The sequence below is a fragment of the Magallana gigas genome, chromosome 4 (genome assembly GCF_963853765.1).
Source record: "Magallana gigas chromosome 4, xbMagGiga1.1, whole genome shotgun sequence".
Classification (NCBI taxonomy): Eukaryota; Metazoa; Mollusca; class Bivalvia; order Ostreida; family Ostreidae; genus Magallana; species Magallana gigas.
Window position 1 is genome coordinate 32,214,195 of NC_088856.1, and position 16,244 is coordinate 32,230,438.

A 16,244-nucleotide genomic window follows, 5' to 3' on the forward strand; every position below is an offset into this window, starting at 1 on the left:
TTTTTTCAGTTGTATTTTTGGAATGTTACAATGCTTAAAGGAATTGTTCAGCTACAACAAGGTTTAAGGTGGAAAAGCTGTGAAATTAACTGTTGCCTTCAGTGCATACAAAATATCCGCCATTTTTGTGACGTCATAAAAAACTTTTAAAAAGTTACCATCGCTAACAGAGCTCTAGATCGTCTGCAGAAATGTCTACCTATGGTAAATTTTATCGGCAAACATTGGTACCGTTGGTATACCAATGGTAAAAGAAATTGCCAATGGTAACTTTTGTATGCCAACGGCAGTACTCTGAACGCACCCAATGACAATTGATTAGAGATGAACATGGTATTATACTTGTTTATAGGTGAAGTCAGCGTGAACGGTGGATCCAGTCAGAAGTTTGGGGGTGGGGGTGGTATCATCTCCATCTCCTACCGCTCAGGTTTTGTGGACATGGCTGGACTGACAGCTTATGGCGGGTCTGGTGGTGAAAGGGGCGGGGCAGCAGGACCCATAACTCTGACCCAGGGAGACTCATTCACAAAATACACACAGGTCAGTACGTCATGAAAATGCTTTGGTCCGTGTGCTTTAGTTTGTATGTTGGTACAGCATGATGAATGATTTATGATGAAGTTTTATATATGATTCACATGGCAGTAGGGTAATTTGCAGGATATCATGAAAAAATAAGAACAAGTTTTAGTTTTTTGTAGTTAATGAAGTTTGTAATGATAATTATTCAATAAATGAGAAATCGTTATTTCAGGTTATATTAAAGAACAGCCATACAACCCCTGCACTGTCCCATTTGCCTAACCCGGACTATGTAATTCTTGTAAACATAGATCTCATAGTGGTAGAGGGCAGTGTGAATTTTGGTTTTGGGCCCCGTGGCACAGGAAAGCCCACGATTCAGGCTAAAGTGGGCCACATCCAGGGCAGTGTGGACTCCATGCTGAATGTCTACGACGGACAGGTCCTTTATCTGTCCACTCAGTCAGCCTCCCTGGAGTCCGACCTGAGTCTGCCCACCTCTGTCTATGTACACGAGGGAGGGCTCATAGAGCTGCCCGAGGAAGTACTCATTGAGAAATACTACACTCTAGAGCTTTGTGGGGGACTGTTGGAGAAAACCCAGAATCTGACGGTCAGGAATTATGGGGCTCTGATCATTGGGCCTCCTGCTGGCAGCTATGTGTCCACCACCGCTAATGACCCCAACACACTGAAGCTGACCACCCTGACTATAGACTACAATGGTAGACTGGTCAGCAGCTCCAAGTGTCAGAGTTCCTCGACAAAGACAACCTTTGATCTGACTGTCCTCAATGTTTTGGAGGAGTTCACTTTGGACGCCAATCATTTTGCCTTAACTCCTGGAAAAAACGTCACCAATTACATTTATCCGTCACTAAATGCCACCTGCTCTGAATCGGACATGTATGTGTATAGAAACACAAACTGCACTCTGGAGCCAGGATATTATGAATTTGGATCCATTACCATAGAACCCGGCGGTGTACTATACATTGAAGGAGATTCCCAAGGACTATCAACAACCACAGTCAGTGCATCAGTGATAGAGGTGAAATCTGGAGGATCCATTCGAGGAGTTGGGAGTGGATATCAGAGTAGTGGACCAGGCCAAGCCAACGCCACAAACCAAGGAGCCAGTCATGGTGGATCTGGATCAGGGAATCCAGTTAATCCATATGGTTCAATCACTGATCCAGACTCATATGGAAGCAATGGGTACGGAGCAACACCCACCAGAGGGCGAGGTGGAGGACAAATTAAGCTGGTGGTTAGGGAAGTGTTGAGCCTCAATGGAGACATTGATATGAGTGGACAAGGCTCCTCCACTTCAGGAGGAAGTGGAGGGAGTATCCTAGTGAACACTAGAGTCCTGTCTGGAAGCGGCAGGATGTTGGCTGAGGGAGGGTCAGGAGGAGGAGGGGGTGGTAGGATATCAGTAACCGTCAATGACACATACCAGTTTACAGGGGTCCTGTCTGCTGCAGGGGACCCAAACAGCCAAGCATCAGCAGGTATATGTGTATTCTTCTTTTTAAAGACTTTTGTGTATTTACATGTTGTGATTAATATTGGCAGTATGAAATACTTTTAATAGCAATTTTCAATTATGCATCTTTTTAACTATGCAATTAAAGTTACAATAATTCATGCTTAATGTTTTCTCCCTTTAATTCCAGGTACAATATTTGTGCAAACAAAAACCAACACTGGTCAATTCACAAATGAAATAATTATATCTGGAAAGGGAGGGAAAACTATCATACAGGGTCAAACACTACCCAACCCAATAGGAAAACTGACAGTAAAGAAGGGTGCCAAAGTAGAACTTCAGCAATCCATCAGAATTGAAACTCTTGAATCAGACAACACAGGTACACTAACAATTAGTGGCCCAGCTCAGGTGAATATAAGTGCTTCTGAAGATTTGAAATTGGGCACCCAATGCAACATTAGAATAAATAAGGATGCAGGTCTAGTCTTCACTGGTGATGTTTTGGTGTCTGGAAACAATCCAGAACTGATTGTGGATGGGCAGCTGGAAGCAAGAAAACTAAGCATCGGAAAACGTGGAAAGCTGGCATTGGAGAGTACAGGAGTTTTGAAAATAGACAGCCTTGAGGTTGAGGAGAATTCTCATGTAGAAATTAAAGATGGTGGAAAACTGGTGGCAAGAGACATGTCAACAAATTTACAGCAGATCATGCTTGGTTATAAATCATCTCTGACATATAATGAGCAGAATGTTATTGTAGCTGCATCCCAATTCCACATGAGCTCTCTCTCAACACTAAAGTCCACAACTGCAATGAAAAACATAACAATTTTGGCAGATGTTATGACAATGGAAACTGATGCTGAAATCTCAGTAAAGGGTGGTGGGGAGCTGATAGGTCCAGGAGGTGGCAGCCCCACAAAGGGGGCCAGTTATGGTGGAGAAGGGGCTGGAAATGTGAATACAACCTATGGATCCACCTCATCTCCACTTAGCTTTGGAAGTGGAACTGGCACAGTGAGAGGTGGTGGAGTCATCAATATTCAAGTGGATGGAACTTTTCTATTCAGTGGTGTACTGGATGCCAGTGGCTCAGATGTGATGTCAGGTGGAGGCGGAAGTGGAGGGAGTATTACAGTGGTAGCTGTCTCTATGAATGGACATGGTCACATGACTGTCAATGGTGGATCTGCTGGGACAGGAGCAGGAGGTGGTGGAGGAAGAATAGGGATCTCTGTACCCTCTGTTGGAGACTTCCATGGATCACATACAGCGTATGGAGGGAAAGGCAACACTGCATCTGGAGCATCAGGAACAGTCTATGTAAATTACCAGCAAGCAGGTGGAGTGAAGAAAATTCTTGTGATTGTGGACAACCAAGGTCAGAGCTCCACAGCAACAACTGTTCTTACTGACATAGCTTCTCTGTCAACACTCAGAATAATGAGAAATGCCAAGGCTAAGATATCTGGTTCCAAAATCAAAATACAAACCATTGAAGGGGACTACTCAGGTCTTGTCACGGTTCAAAGGGGACAAGAATTTGATATTGCTACACAATATGGAACTGTGGAAGCTTACTCACTCCAATGTAAGATTCTGATCAGTGATTCTGGTGCAGCGATTCTTCCTGCTAAGCTACATCTAGAGGATGCTTCATTCTCTCCTGATGAACCCTATAATCTAGATGTAAAAGGCACCATGGTGGGTGTGCAGGAGTTGGTGGTAGCCAAAGGTGGAAAAGCAAGGATATCATCCACAAGTATCTCAGGCCCCCGAGCTTCACAGCTATCCCCTGCTGGTACACTATCCCTGACAAAGCTGGACGTCAACACTGGTGGATATCTAGAGCTGGGAACGGATTCTGACAGCAAGTTCACAGTTGAAATTTTGAGTATCATTAATGTTAAATTTGGAGGGGAAATATATGGTAAATACCTGAGTATCAAAGCTAAAGACCTGCAAGTGGCTTACACAGGGATTTTGGGAGTGTCAGGGGGTGGATTTTCCGCAGACCAGGGGCCAGGTGCTGGACAAAGTGGATCAGGAGGAAGTTATGGTGGAAATGGAGGAAGGGCTCTGGCAGGCTCACAGGCTCTCAAAGACACATACGGATCCATCGATTCAGCAAATGTCTTTGGATCTGGTGGAGGAAGTGGTAGTGGAAAAGGAGGATCTGGTGGTGGAAAACTTGAAGTGGACATAAGTGGAACAATGACACTTAATGGTAGATTGGAATCTGATGGAAAAGATGGAAGTCAAGCCAATGATGGTGGTGGATCAGGTGGTTCGATCTCAATCACCACTCGCAACATAAAAGGATATGGTTATGTGTCTGTGGTAGGTGGCAGTGGAAGATCATCAGGTGGAGGTGGTGGGGGTGGAAGAATCACTTTGGATGCCTTGAATGACTATGAGTTTACTGGAAAGTATCTAATGAGAGGTGGAAGTTCTTCAAGCTCTCAAGCAGGAGGCGCAGGTACAGCATACCTGTTATACCGAGTCAATCGTCTTAACTACTATGTGTTGATAATGGACAACGCAGGGGCCACAGGAACCAGCATTTCTTCAACATACATTGATATAACCTCTGTCACAAACTTTGAGGTCGATCAGTTCAGGATTGGTGACCAGACCTTGGTGGTGTTGAGGTCCTCCGGGGTCCATTACGTGGGGAGGTCCCTGTCTTGTGGCAGTGACAGTGCCATCAGTGTGATGGATGAGGTCACCTTCAGCGCCGACACGGGACTAGAACACACCAAGCTGACCTGCAGTCTAAAGCTGTCAGAAAAAGGAGAAGCCAGGCTTCCCAAAATAGTGGAGCTGTTAGGTGCTGATAATGATTTCAAGGGTAGGTTTGAAATTGATTCAAAACTTAAAAACACAAAAAGATGCAATTTTAGGGTTTAACTGTTTTGGGGAGAATAAGAATGGTTTTAAATTTTTTTGTTTGCAGGAACTCTAACCAATATTCGAGACTTGGTGGTTGCACCTGGACAGAAGGCCACCTTTGCTGCTCAAACCAAGACATCCTCCACCAGTGGAAACTGGACCACTGAGGCAGGAGCTTACAGGTAAGGGAACCAGATGATAGACCCACAAACTATAAAGTCAATGCAGTGAATTTTGAATCAAATTATTACTGTGGTATCAGCATTTATTTTAAGATTTTCCATGTGAAACTAGCACAATATGAATCTGGTGGAAGGCTTTTAAAATGCTTTTACCTTGATTTTTTTCAGATTTTCTACTTTCATCATCAAGGACTACGCTGTGGTTCAGTTTGAGACCACTGGTAAGACACTAACCCTGGGGAGGCTGGAGATACAGTACGGGGCAGTCCTCAACTCACAGAGACTTCTACTACAGAGTAACAACATCATCCTTCACCCCGGGTCATTGCTTGACCTTTCTGGTAAAGGTCATTCTGCAGGTCAAGGTCAAGGAGCAGGCTTAACAGTAAGTACACAAATTATCTTCATGCTTAACAGTAAGTACACAGGTTATCTAGAACTACAATATCTTTGTAAGATAAAAACCAATAATTGCAATACAGTTTAACAATAGGTTTTACTTACATGAAATATTGTTTTGAAATGTATAAGAGATTAGATAAAGCAGAGCTTATTTTACACAAAAAGGGGAGGTTAAATAATTTTTATTCTTTATACTTACCCAAAGTCTACTTTTAATTTACACCTAGTAGTTACTGTCTGTTGATTAACAGGGTAAATTGTGAATATACTTTCATAAGTACACATAATGTTGTACAGTAATTAATGTTACTTTGTGTAATGTATGTGTGTTCAATATTTGAACAGGTGAGTGGTGTGGGCACAGGTGGTGGTCATGGTGCCCCTGGTGGTTCCCAGTCTGAGTCTGTGACAGGTGGTGCTATGTATGATGACACTCGGGTGCCGACATCAGCAGGCAGTGGTGGTGGTGACAGTTCCTCCGGGGTGGGGGGAGCAGGTGGAGGCTTCCTGAACATATCCACATTCTATGAAGTCAATGTGGAAGGTATGTACAGACTGAGAAAAAACTGTTGCATATAATTCCAAGCCAATATACAGGGCTGTCAACAAAGCAATGTATGCTACATATTAGTATTTTTCATGTGTTTGCAATTATATTATTAATTATTATTAATTAATTGTATTAATTATCATTTGCTGTTAAATAAAACAGAAGGTTCGCATGGTCAATAGTTTGGCCCTGGACTGTAATTCAAAACTGCATATGACATGTACAAACAAGCTTCTATATGACAAAAGTTAACCAAGGTATATTGATTTTAAAACCGTGCAATTATTTTCTGAGAGTTGATAACTATAGGAAATATGGATGAATGTTCCGCATTTGTAATTTTATATTTTTGCGATTTGATACCAAACAGCGGGATCTCGGAATTAAGTACTCTCGTAATATAAGGAATTTACAATATTTGGTAAATAATGGGAGTTGTGATTTTATCATATTTTAATATAATTGTAGGAAAAATTCTGGTCAATGGCGCAGCTGGAAGTGGAACAGGTGCAGGAGGAGGAAGTGGTGGAACCATCATCCTCAAAGCCCAGAAGCTGATTGGTCAGGGCCTGGTGTCATGTGACGGGGGGCTAGGTAGAGGATTAGGTGGTGGTGGGGCAGGAGGAAGGATACAGATAATCCTAGAGGAATTGTGAGTGTCAAATATATACTAGAGATATAAGATATATTCCACAAACCAAAGTTTGAATATCTGTTAGATGAATGCATAATAATGTACTTCATTCAGTACATCTAGTAATCAGTTTTGTTCAAACTCCATTGAAATTCCTACTGTAACATGTTATTTCATGGTAACAATACTGCTAAATATGTAATTTTGAAAAACTTTGTTTTTATCATTGACATATTGAACAATCATGACTTTGAAAAAAAAAAATAATTTCCAGATACAAGTTTCCTGGCTTAATAACAGCCTATGGTGCAGGAAACTCTGACAATCTGAACAGTGTAAAGGCTGGTGCAGGAACCATCTACATCAAAGATAATACAAGAGGGGTTCCGAATGAAAAGTTGATCATAGCTGGAAATACTGTAGACCCACTCCAGAAGCAAACTCGCACAATGATCACTGGCACTCAGTTCCAGTTTGCTGAGTTTACTTTGAAAGGTATGAGATCTGTGCCTCTTTATAATCCTTAAATACCAGTAAGATCTTAAGAATTTTACAGAATTCCTAAATACTTGCTGATTGTGGCTATTTTTTATCAGTTAAACTGTAACACACATATAAAGCATGCACATATTTATATGGTTTTTAAAATTGTTTTATTTTTTAAATTGGTGTTTCTTGACATGAAATAATAACTTGTTTTGCTTTTTAAAAAGGATATTCCCATGTGGAATTTGGCAGTTCAACAACTGAGTTTAGAATTTCAAAGATTTTTGGAGACAATACCGCATGGCTGTATGTTAGAGACCAGCAGATTCTACGAGCAGAGTATGTAGAGGGAATACAGAGTCATCTAATCACCAACATCAACATAGACCTGGATAAAGATGCAACTCTGCATACCCCACTGAACATGACTGTAGCCGGAACAACTTTGAATCTCTGTGGGCAAGTGACTTTCAACAGCCTTATTGTAGAGAAGAACGGTGTGGTCAATTTAGATTCCTCATCCTACACAGCAACCTACTCTCTCGGGGCCTACCAGCGGACCAGTGCACCCGGGCAGTATCAGCTAGGCTATCTGGGACTGAAACGTGGGTCAACATTTAATCCGTTGGATGGACTTAACCTGCAAGTAGCGAAAATGGAAATGAAGCGTTTTGTGGTTCTTCTGACAGACTTTGTCAAGATTCAAGCTAGTAGCCTAACTTTGGAAAGAGGGGCTGAGTTGAATGTGGCAGGACGGGGTAGGGTGGAAGATGCTCCCTCTCTGGGCCATGGGAAGATGTACGGTGGAGGATCATATGCCAGTGAGGGCGGAGTGGGCAATAGTCAAACACTCAGTGATGTTTCTCAACCATATGGAACTCTGTACAAACCCACAGTGCCTGGATCACCCGGAGGAAATGGAGCTAAAGGTGGAGGATATATCCAGATTGCTGCTGACATCATTCACCTGGATGGTTTCCTGAGAGCATCTGGAGGGAGTTCCTCATCAGGTGGGGGTGGAAGTGGAGGAAGTATTTATGTCGTCTGCTATCAAGTTCTGAAAGGACTGGGAACCATGGAAGCTAATGGAGGAAGTGTAACCAGTAACAAATATGGAGCTGGAAGTGGAGGAAGAATTGCCATAGAAACAGAAATGGATTTATTCTCAAACAATGGAAGGTTTTCAGCTGCTGGTGGAAACTCTCCTGCTACCAATGGCAGAGGTGGGCCAGGATCCATTTATACAAAATCAGGCAAAGGCAAAAATATTCTAGAAACTCTAATTATTGACAATTTTAATGGTCAGAAAGAATTCTATGCTCTCTTGGACGAATCTGAAGTAGATCTGGTGTTTGATATGGTAGAAATAAAGAACTATGCCAAACTGCAAATCATTGAGGATGGAAAAGCAAGGTCCCTTATCATCAATAAAGTTAAAGGAGATGGCACAGGTTTGCTTAGAATGAAAGCCAATCACAAAGGAACCCTGGAAAGAAATAGCAAAACTTTCATCAACTCCAAGCTAGAAATCAATCTTGAATTGCACAATGGTGGAGAGTTTATCCTGTCAGAGACAACAACCATTCTGGGTCGAGCCACCGTGGCCTTGGATTTGGACGGAATCCTGAGGGGAGTGGTCAATCTGATTCTGGGAGCGAGTCGTTACATGAGAATGGGAAGCAACGCCATGATTGTGCCATTCAAGGCTACAGCTCTGTCAGGTCAGGCTCGAGTGACCTTCGGTCTTCTCCAGCTAGATCCAGGAAGTCGGATCGACTATGACAAGGAAACCGGGGCAGACATGCTGCTGGGGGTGCTCAATGCCAAGTTTAAATCCACCATTACTGCAGACTACTTCAATATCACGTGTTCTAAGGTTCTGGTAGAATTGGAGGCCCTGATATCTGCAGCCAGTACAGACCGGGCTCAGTCAAATGGGATAGATGTCTACACAGGGCAGGTAGGCACTTTAATTTAAGCAAAAAGACCCTTATGACCAATTGATCTTTAAAAAAAAAGAAATACCTAAAACTTAATACTTCTACAAAACTAAAGGCTGTAGTCTTAATTTGGAAAGTTTGATTTTACTATAGCTATGATATTTCCAAATCCTACAAATTTTCAAATCAAATTTATTATTATACAAGCTTATTAAAAAAACATAAAATATTTTCATTTCCAATTAACAATTAAATTTTGGTCTTTTAAACACAAGGAAGGATTTTGTTGTTGCTATTTTGATGATATTATAAAAATATGTTGAATTTGATTTTTGAAACCTTGAATGACAAAAAATTGAGTTGCATTTAACTTACAATAGGGTAAACAACTGAGTGGAAGGAAGGGAGGGGCGGGACATGGAGGTGTGGGAGGGGGACTCCCCGATGCAGCGGGGGACTCCTACAACTCTTTGTACACACCCACCCAGCCAGGGAGTCGGGCCAATCTAGTGGGCGGAAAAGGGGGTGGCAAAATCTACCTCAATGTCGGCAGCCTGATGTTTAATGATGGAGAAATATCTGTGAATGCTACTGGTTCAGCCAATGGAGGGGGAAGTGGAGGCAGCATCTGGATCAAAGCCTACTTGATCGAAGGTTTGTGGCAGTCTTAGATTCCAAGGCATCTGGATTTTATTGGTTAAAGTATGTGCTGTTCCATGATGTCAGATTACTTACTAGATTAAATCTTACTTGATGTTTGGTAGGATTTTGCTGTTTTGAATGTCTAATTGCAATTTGGATGGGTAAGTTCCAACTAATTGAATCTAAATTCAAGTTTACTTTTGAAAGTGGATGATCCATTGGGCTACAGGGTTACTTTTCTGCCTCTGCAACTCTTTGTAGCAAATGGTTTTAAGGTTTTTGATGACAAATTCATTTTTAGATTTATTGACAGCCTATAAAATCTGCAGTATGTATGTTCTGTATTTCACTAGGAAATAGTCCTGACACATTCATAATGGTCATAAAATACAATGTCATGTTCTCACAATACTATCCTAGTAAGCCCTGTATGGTCTTACTTGCAGGCTACGGGGTGTTCTCCAGTGTAGGGGGTAGAAGCAGTGGAGCCAATGGAGGGGGGTCAGCAGGCAGAATCGCCATCCACTCTTCCAGGATCATCCAGTACCAGGGCAGGTACCAGGTGTTTGGGGGTGAGGCCGCTGATGACAGTAACGCAGGAGGGGGAGGAACTGTTTACCTGCAAGACATCAGGTGAGCTTGTTTTCAGAATGATGCATTTAATATGTTACATAAAAATGTAATCAAAAATATTTATGTTTGAGATACTTTTTAAGTTCAACTGTACTTTGGCATTTATGATTCTTTGATGCATATGGTAAACATTGAGATTAAAGATTGATGCTGCTCTCAATAATACAAGATAAATGAGAGAGAAAAATAAATTCTTGTTTTGTAGGAAGGGGCAGGTGTATAGACGTCTTTTGCTGGACAACTTCAACAGACCTCTGGATAAGTACTCCACCATTGATGAAGGACCTCAAAGAGACTTCAGTTTTGATGAGGTGCACTTGATGAATCAGGCCTCCCTTCACGTCCGAGATATTAACGAGCCAATCAACATTGACATCAGGAAGTTGGTTGGAGACCGCTCTGGATTGCTACACATCCACAAGAAGCAGAAACTGGTAGCGGAGTTTGAAGATGCAGTTCGACAAGCTTTCACATCAGGTGTTAATTTCATCATTGATGAAGAGGGAGAAATCATCTTTCCGGCCATTACCTATGTATATGGAAAGGGTGTGCTGTTTCCAAGCTTTGGAGAGAGAAGGTCTTTAATGATTGAGGGTCAGCTAACAGGTATCAACGATCTTGTCCTGGGATTTGAAACGCTGATGTACTTGGGAGTTAATGCCAACACTGCGAGATATGGGAATGACGATACAGAAGATCCCGGCAATGTAGAGTTTGGAACTATAGATCTACGTGGATTGTCACAAATTTTGTACCAAGCTGATCTTACAATGAAAGCAAAAGTAGGGAAAATTGATGTTCGTTACAAAGCAAAGATATCAGCTGAGAGTATACATCTGAAGGCTGGAGTATTAAATGTTGAAGCAGGAGCAATGATGACATCATCAGCTAAAGACAGGCCAGCCGACACAATAGATAGTAGGCTAGGATCAGGGCTATCTTTCACTGTATCATCCACTCCCACTGGAGCTGGTCATGCCAGCCCAGGGGGTGGTATCTACAACAGCACAGGTCATGTGGTGTATTTCAGTGGTTCCTATTATGACAGCCTTTATCGTCCAAAAGAGAGAGGAAGTTCCGGAGGAAAATCCAGGTCTCACATTGGAGGCAGAGGGGGAGGTCTTATTGATCTGGAGATTGCATCCGAGTTACTGGTAGATGGAGAAATAAGCACAGATGGTTCCAATGGAGACTCCACATCTGGTGGTGGTAGTGGTGGTACCATCTATGTAAAGTCCAAGAACCTGGAAGGTCATGGTCTTTTCACTTCTGCTGGAGGATCTGGTGTTTGTGGGGGCTCAGGGGGACGCATTGCTTTCTGGCTTGACACCCAGATCTACTTTTTCGGGACATACGAGACAACTGGAGGAGTGGGGAGATCACAGACTGACCTGACAACTGGTGGACCGGGGTCGGTGTACATCAATGACACCAGATTTGGCAGGCCATACCAGCAGTTCATTCTAGACAACAATGCCCGATCATGGGACCACTATTACACCTTGGACGAAGCCAGTGTCACAGACTATTACTTTGATGAAGTGCACCTTACCAGAAATATCTCCTTACAGCTTAAATCAGGTGATGGAATCAACAGAGGGCTCACAGTAACAAAAATCTTTGGGGATAGAACCGGCCGCCTGCATCTCAAGTCCAAACAGGTCGCACGCGTAGAGGAGCTACAGTCAGTCATGAAGTCGCCTATCAATCTGTGGGTTGATGAGGGGGCTCGGGCCTTCCTCTCTCCTTTAGTGTACATGTTGGGCATGGGGGAGATTGCTTTCATGTGGAATGGTGAGATTGTAGGAGTGAGGCATATGAGAATTGTTCCTGGCCGTAAAATCAGCATCAACCCCCAGGCACAGACCAGCTGGGTCAGAAACGGCACCCTGATACAGGGGGTGCCTGGCTGGTTCCAATTCGCCAGTCTGGAGGAAGGAGCTGGGGCTGAAATGATTCTCCCTCCCCCAATGGGTCTTCGTCTCACTGTTGGGTTTCTTGTAAGATTTATTTTCTCTTTTTTTTCAGTGGTCTTTGTTAAAGATTTTTTAGAGAGTTTTCCTTTAAATTTTCTTACTGCCTTTAGCAAAGTTAACAATTACATTCCAATTTTTTATATATATATATATAACTAAATATCATTTGAAGAATGCAAGAGTAAAAGTTTGGAAATATCAATCTCTGCAAGTTATTACCATAGAAGATAATTATCTTTATCATTATTTATGGGGTTTTTGAAAGTCTAATTTCATTGATTTGTAGGATATAAAGTTTGGTGCCATATTCAAGTCTGACACATTTGAAATAGAAGCAACAGATTTCCTGCTGGAGCCCCTGGCTCGCTTCATCTGTGTAGGCACAGCCCCTGTAGGAGGCCCCGGGCGTGCTAGGGTCAGCCACACCGGGGCAGGACATGCTTCTCTGGGTGGAGGAAATGGTATGATGGGTGTAACTTCTTAATGCTTTTTTCAAACTTAACTAAGGCAAAATTTTATTGATGATAATTCCCTCTTTTATGGTTGGAGTGCTTCTGATTCAACAAAAACAACAATATTTTAAAGATCAAGATTTCAAGATAACAATACTGTAAACGTATTATATTTATTAACAAGTTAGTGTGAATTTAATTAAGTGCATTTCTGACTCTTATACATTTATGTCAATGACATTTGGCATTGTGCTTAATTTAGTGTAAGCTGCGATCTGCCAAAAATACAAAAATACCCAACCAAATGTAATATATGTACTATTACCCCCGGTACAGTATATTCTAGAAATGTAAATTGTAATGGAGTTACCATTCGATTGATTCTGCTTTTTTTTATCTCAATCAAGCTACACATTCCACAGTTGGAGGAGAGGCCTATGGGTCCCTCTACCGCCCCACAGATCACGGGAGTCAGGGAGGGGTGGGCGACAATGGATTGCTTGGAGGGAAGGGAGGAGGAACCGCCAAAATCACAGTGGGAGCAATCTTCCAGCTCGACGGAAGACTGGAGGTGGATGGTGAAGATGGCAAAGACAATGGTGGAGGAGGAAGTGGAGGATCCGTGTGGATAAGAACAGGTCACTTCATGTTTGTCAGTGGAAATGCATGAAATTAATAACCTTAATTAGCAGAGCAGAAATACATGTAGCTTCTTTTACTGAAATAATTCTATGTATTTGCTTCATTTTTAATTTATCTTAGCTTCCAATTCATGTGAATTTTTGTAAGAGTTCTTTAATGATGAGAATTAAAATGTGCATATTTTATCTTAGTAAAGTTTTCCCTTTGTATAGATAAAATACTAATTTTGAAAATATTGTACATTCTTATCATTTTATTTAAATCACCTCTATTTTATCAGACCACTTCAGAGGCTATGGGTCAGTGTCTTCTATGGGAGGTAAAGGTCATGGCATTGGTGGGGGTGGGTCAGGAGGAAGAATAGCCGTCCACACCTCCAGTGCCAATGAATATAAGGGCTTTTTCCTGGCCGTTGGACAGAAGGGAACCAGCACAGGAGACATGGGCGGCCCAGGGACGGTGTTCATTGAGGTTAAAACCTCAGAGTTCGAATATCAGTCTCGTCTGTACCTTGATGGACAGAATCTGTCCCCAGCAAAGCCTGTTGTTATCTGGGAGAAGAACCCAAGAGTTTTGGCCAGCAATGAAACCCTGGACAACAATGCTGATGTCAGCTTTGACCATCTTATGCTCAATAAAAAGGTACAGAAGGGCTATCATTTCCTACAAAGGGATACAAAATAAATCAATATACCTTTGATTTTTTTCATGGGGGGGTGTTAAAAACAAAAATTATCAAGAATACCTTTTCTTTATTTCTTGCTACAGGTGTATGTTTCAAAATTAATCAAAATTATTAAATCATGTAAATATTACAACTAGTACATATATACCAGAAGTAATTTAATCTTGCCATATTTTACTTTTTAGGCACAACTGGAAATTTCTGAAGGTAGAGACAACATCAGGAAGTTGAATTTAGGTCTGGTTCTAGGAGACAAGTCTGGAGTACTGCACCTGCAGAGTACACAGACCTTCTACATAGAGTATGACCAATACCAAGTTCTTAGATCCTCCCCTCCATGCAGCTTCCTGGTGGATGAAGGCAGTGAAATGTGGGCGTCGGCAGACTTCCGACTGATTGGACTGGGGAATCCTGTTCTAAAGCTTGACGGTCATTTAGCTGGGGTGATGAACCTGACTTTGGGTCACCAGCGGAGAGTGGAGATATCAGAGACGGCCTCCAACAGTCGTCTGGTTGGAGGAACACATGTGACTTTGGAAAAAGGTTTGAGATTTAAAGAATGGGTTACATACTTACCGTATATGTATGGTAGATAATACATGTAGTCAATTTGATCTCATTTTTCAATTGTTTCCATATGCATGTATGCAATATATTTGAAAAATTTAAATTATATAAAAGGGAGAGAGAGAGAGAGAGAGAGAGAGAGAGAGAGAGAGAGAGAGAGAGAGAGAAGTAAAATACAATATTTTATTTTATTGCTAATTCTTAAAGTTTTTACATATGAGTATGTTCTACTTGTTTCTCTGTTATATGTATGTCTGTTGTAACCCCTCAATCTATCCTATATATGTGTAAAACTATCTTTTCTCCAGGAACATTGGGTCTAGGAGTCCTTTCAATGCAGGCCAATGCAGAAATTATCCACACCAAGGAAATCAAACTGGAGACGTCGGACATCATGATGAGGTACAGTTCGCTGATTCAGGCTGACAGCATCAACATCTCGTCGGGGACCCTTCACATGGAGGGTGAGGCTAGGCTAGACACCACAGCTAGAGGAGACACTCAGTCCATGGTAAACCCAGGGGTTGATCCAGAAGGGAACGGGCTGGGAGCGGGGCACGGAGGATTCGGGGGTGGAGCTGATCTCATCAATTACACCAGTGGTAATATCCTTGGTTGTAAAGTGGTATTTTGAAATGCATGTAAAAGAATTAGGATCTTTATTCGGAATCAGACCAGTTCAAGAAAAAGTAATGCACTGTGTATTACTTATTTTTGCAAGTTATTGGGGGATATTTTAAACTTTGCAGTAATACATCTACAGGTAAACTGCATGTGCTTAATTTCAAATGATCAGTTCTTAAGGTCATGTACAGATACACGCATTTATATCAAAGTCTGCTGCAGAGAGGCCTAAATACCTACAAATTTGGCATTGCATGTTTTTTTAAAGCAGTTTAATAGACATATATTTCTTAAATCAAAATGCAGACAATTCAGATTTTAATGTTTGTGTGTATTATGGGTATTTGTAGCCTCTGCATATGGATCTTATAAAATGCCAAAGGACCCAGGAAATTTGGGAGGTGGATCTGGTGGAGGTACAGGGGGAGGAACAATACAGGTAAACAACTGAGTGTTTGCGCTTTTGATCCTTTTTCGGTTGCTTGATTATTGTATTCATTCATTTTAAAGACATATTCATAACTGTGTGAATAATATTAAATAATTTAATTCTGGTTGTAACGCACTTTCTGATTGGCTAAAAAATTATTTTATATTGTATAAAGAATGTTGCCTACGTCATAGTAAGACTAATGTCAAAAACGTATCAATACGCCTGATGTTTCGTTTGAATTTTGTACAATTTTACGTCAATTAAAAGGTCAAATGACTGTTTTTATCTACAATGAAGAGAAAAAAAAATTAAATTATAAGCAATGAATTCAATATTTATTAGTTTTATACGATATAAAATGGTTTGAAACAGATACACGCTTTTATATCAAAGTCTGCTGCAGATAGGCCTAAATACCTAAAAATTTGGCATTACATGTTTTTTTTAAGCAGTTTAATAGACATATATTTATTAAATTAAAATG

At 41.4% G+C, this 16,244-nt stretch overlaps 1 protein-coding gene across 1 annotated transcript in view; it reads left to right on the forward strand.

Annotated features, from left to right (window-relative positions):
* Positions 1–16,244, forward strand: part of LOC105342567 (uncharacterized) — a 78,803-nt gene that overhangs the window by 57,838 nt on the left and 4,721 nt on the right. The window contains exons 80-97 of the mRNA XM_066083324.1: positions 353–543; positions 758–2,039; positions 2,205–4,871; positions 4,977–5,094; positions 5,263–5,479; positions 5,842–6,040; positions 6,515–6,698; positions 6,955–7,175; positions 7,394–9,126; positions 9,487–9,760; positions 10,195–10,381; positions 10,587–12,381; positions 12,644–12,818; positions 13,217–13,447; positions 13,732–14,093; positions 14,322–14,679; positions 15,012–15,305; positions 15,678–15,766. Coding sequence (XP_065939396.1) covers positions 353–543; positions 758–2,039; positions 2,205–4,871; positions 4,977–5,094; positions 5,263–5,479; positions 5,842–6,040; positions 6,515–6,698; positions 6,955–7,175; positions 7,394–9,126; positions 9,487–9,760; positions 10,195–10,381; positions 10,587–12,381; positions 12,644–12,818; positions 13,217–13,447; positions 13,732–14,093; positions 14,322–14,679; positions 15,012–15,305; positions 15,678–15,766 — 10,577 coding nt within the window. The remainder of the gene's footprint in view (positions 1–352; positions 544–757; positions 2,040–2,204; positions 4,872–4,976; positions 5,095–5,262; positions 5,480–5,841; positions 6,041–6,514; positions 6,699–6,954; positions 7,176–7,393; positions 9,127–9,486; positions 9,761–10,194; positions 10,382–10,586; positions 12,382–12,643; positions 12,819–13,216; positions 13,448–13,731; positions 14,094–14,321; positions 14,680–15,011; positions 15,306–15,677; positions 15,767–16,244) is intronic.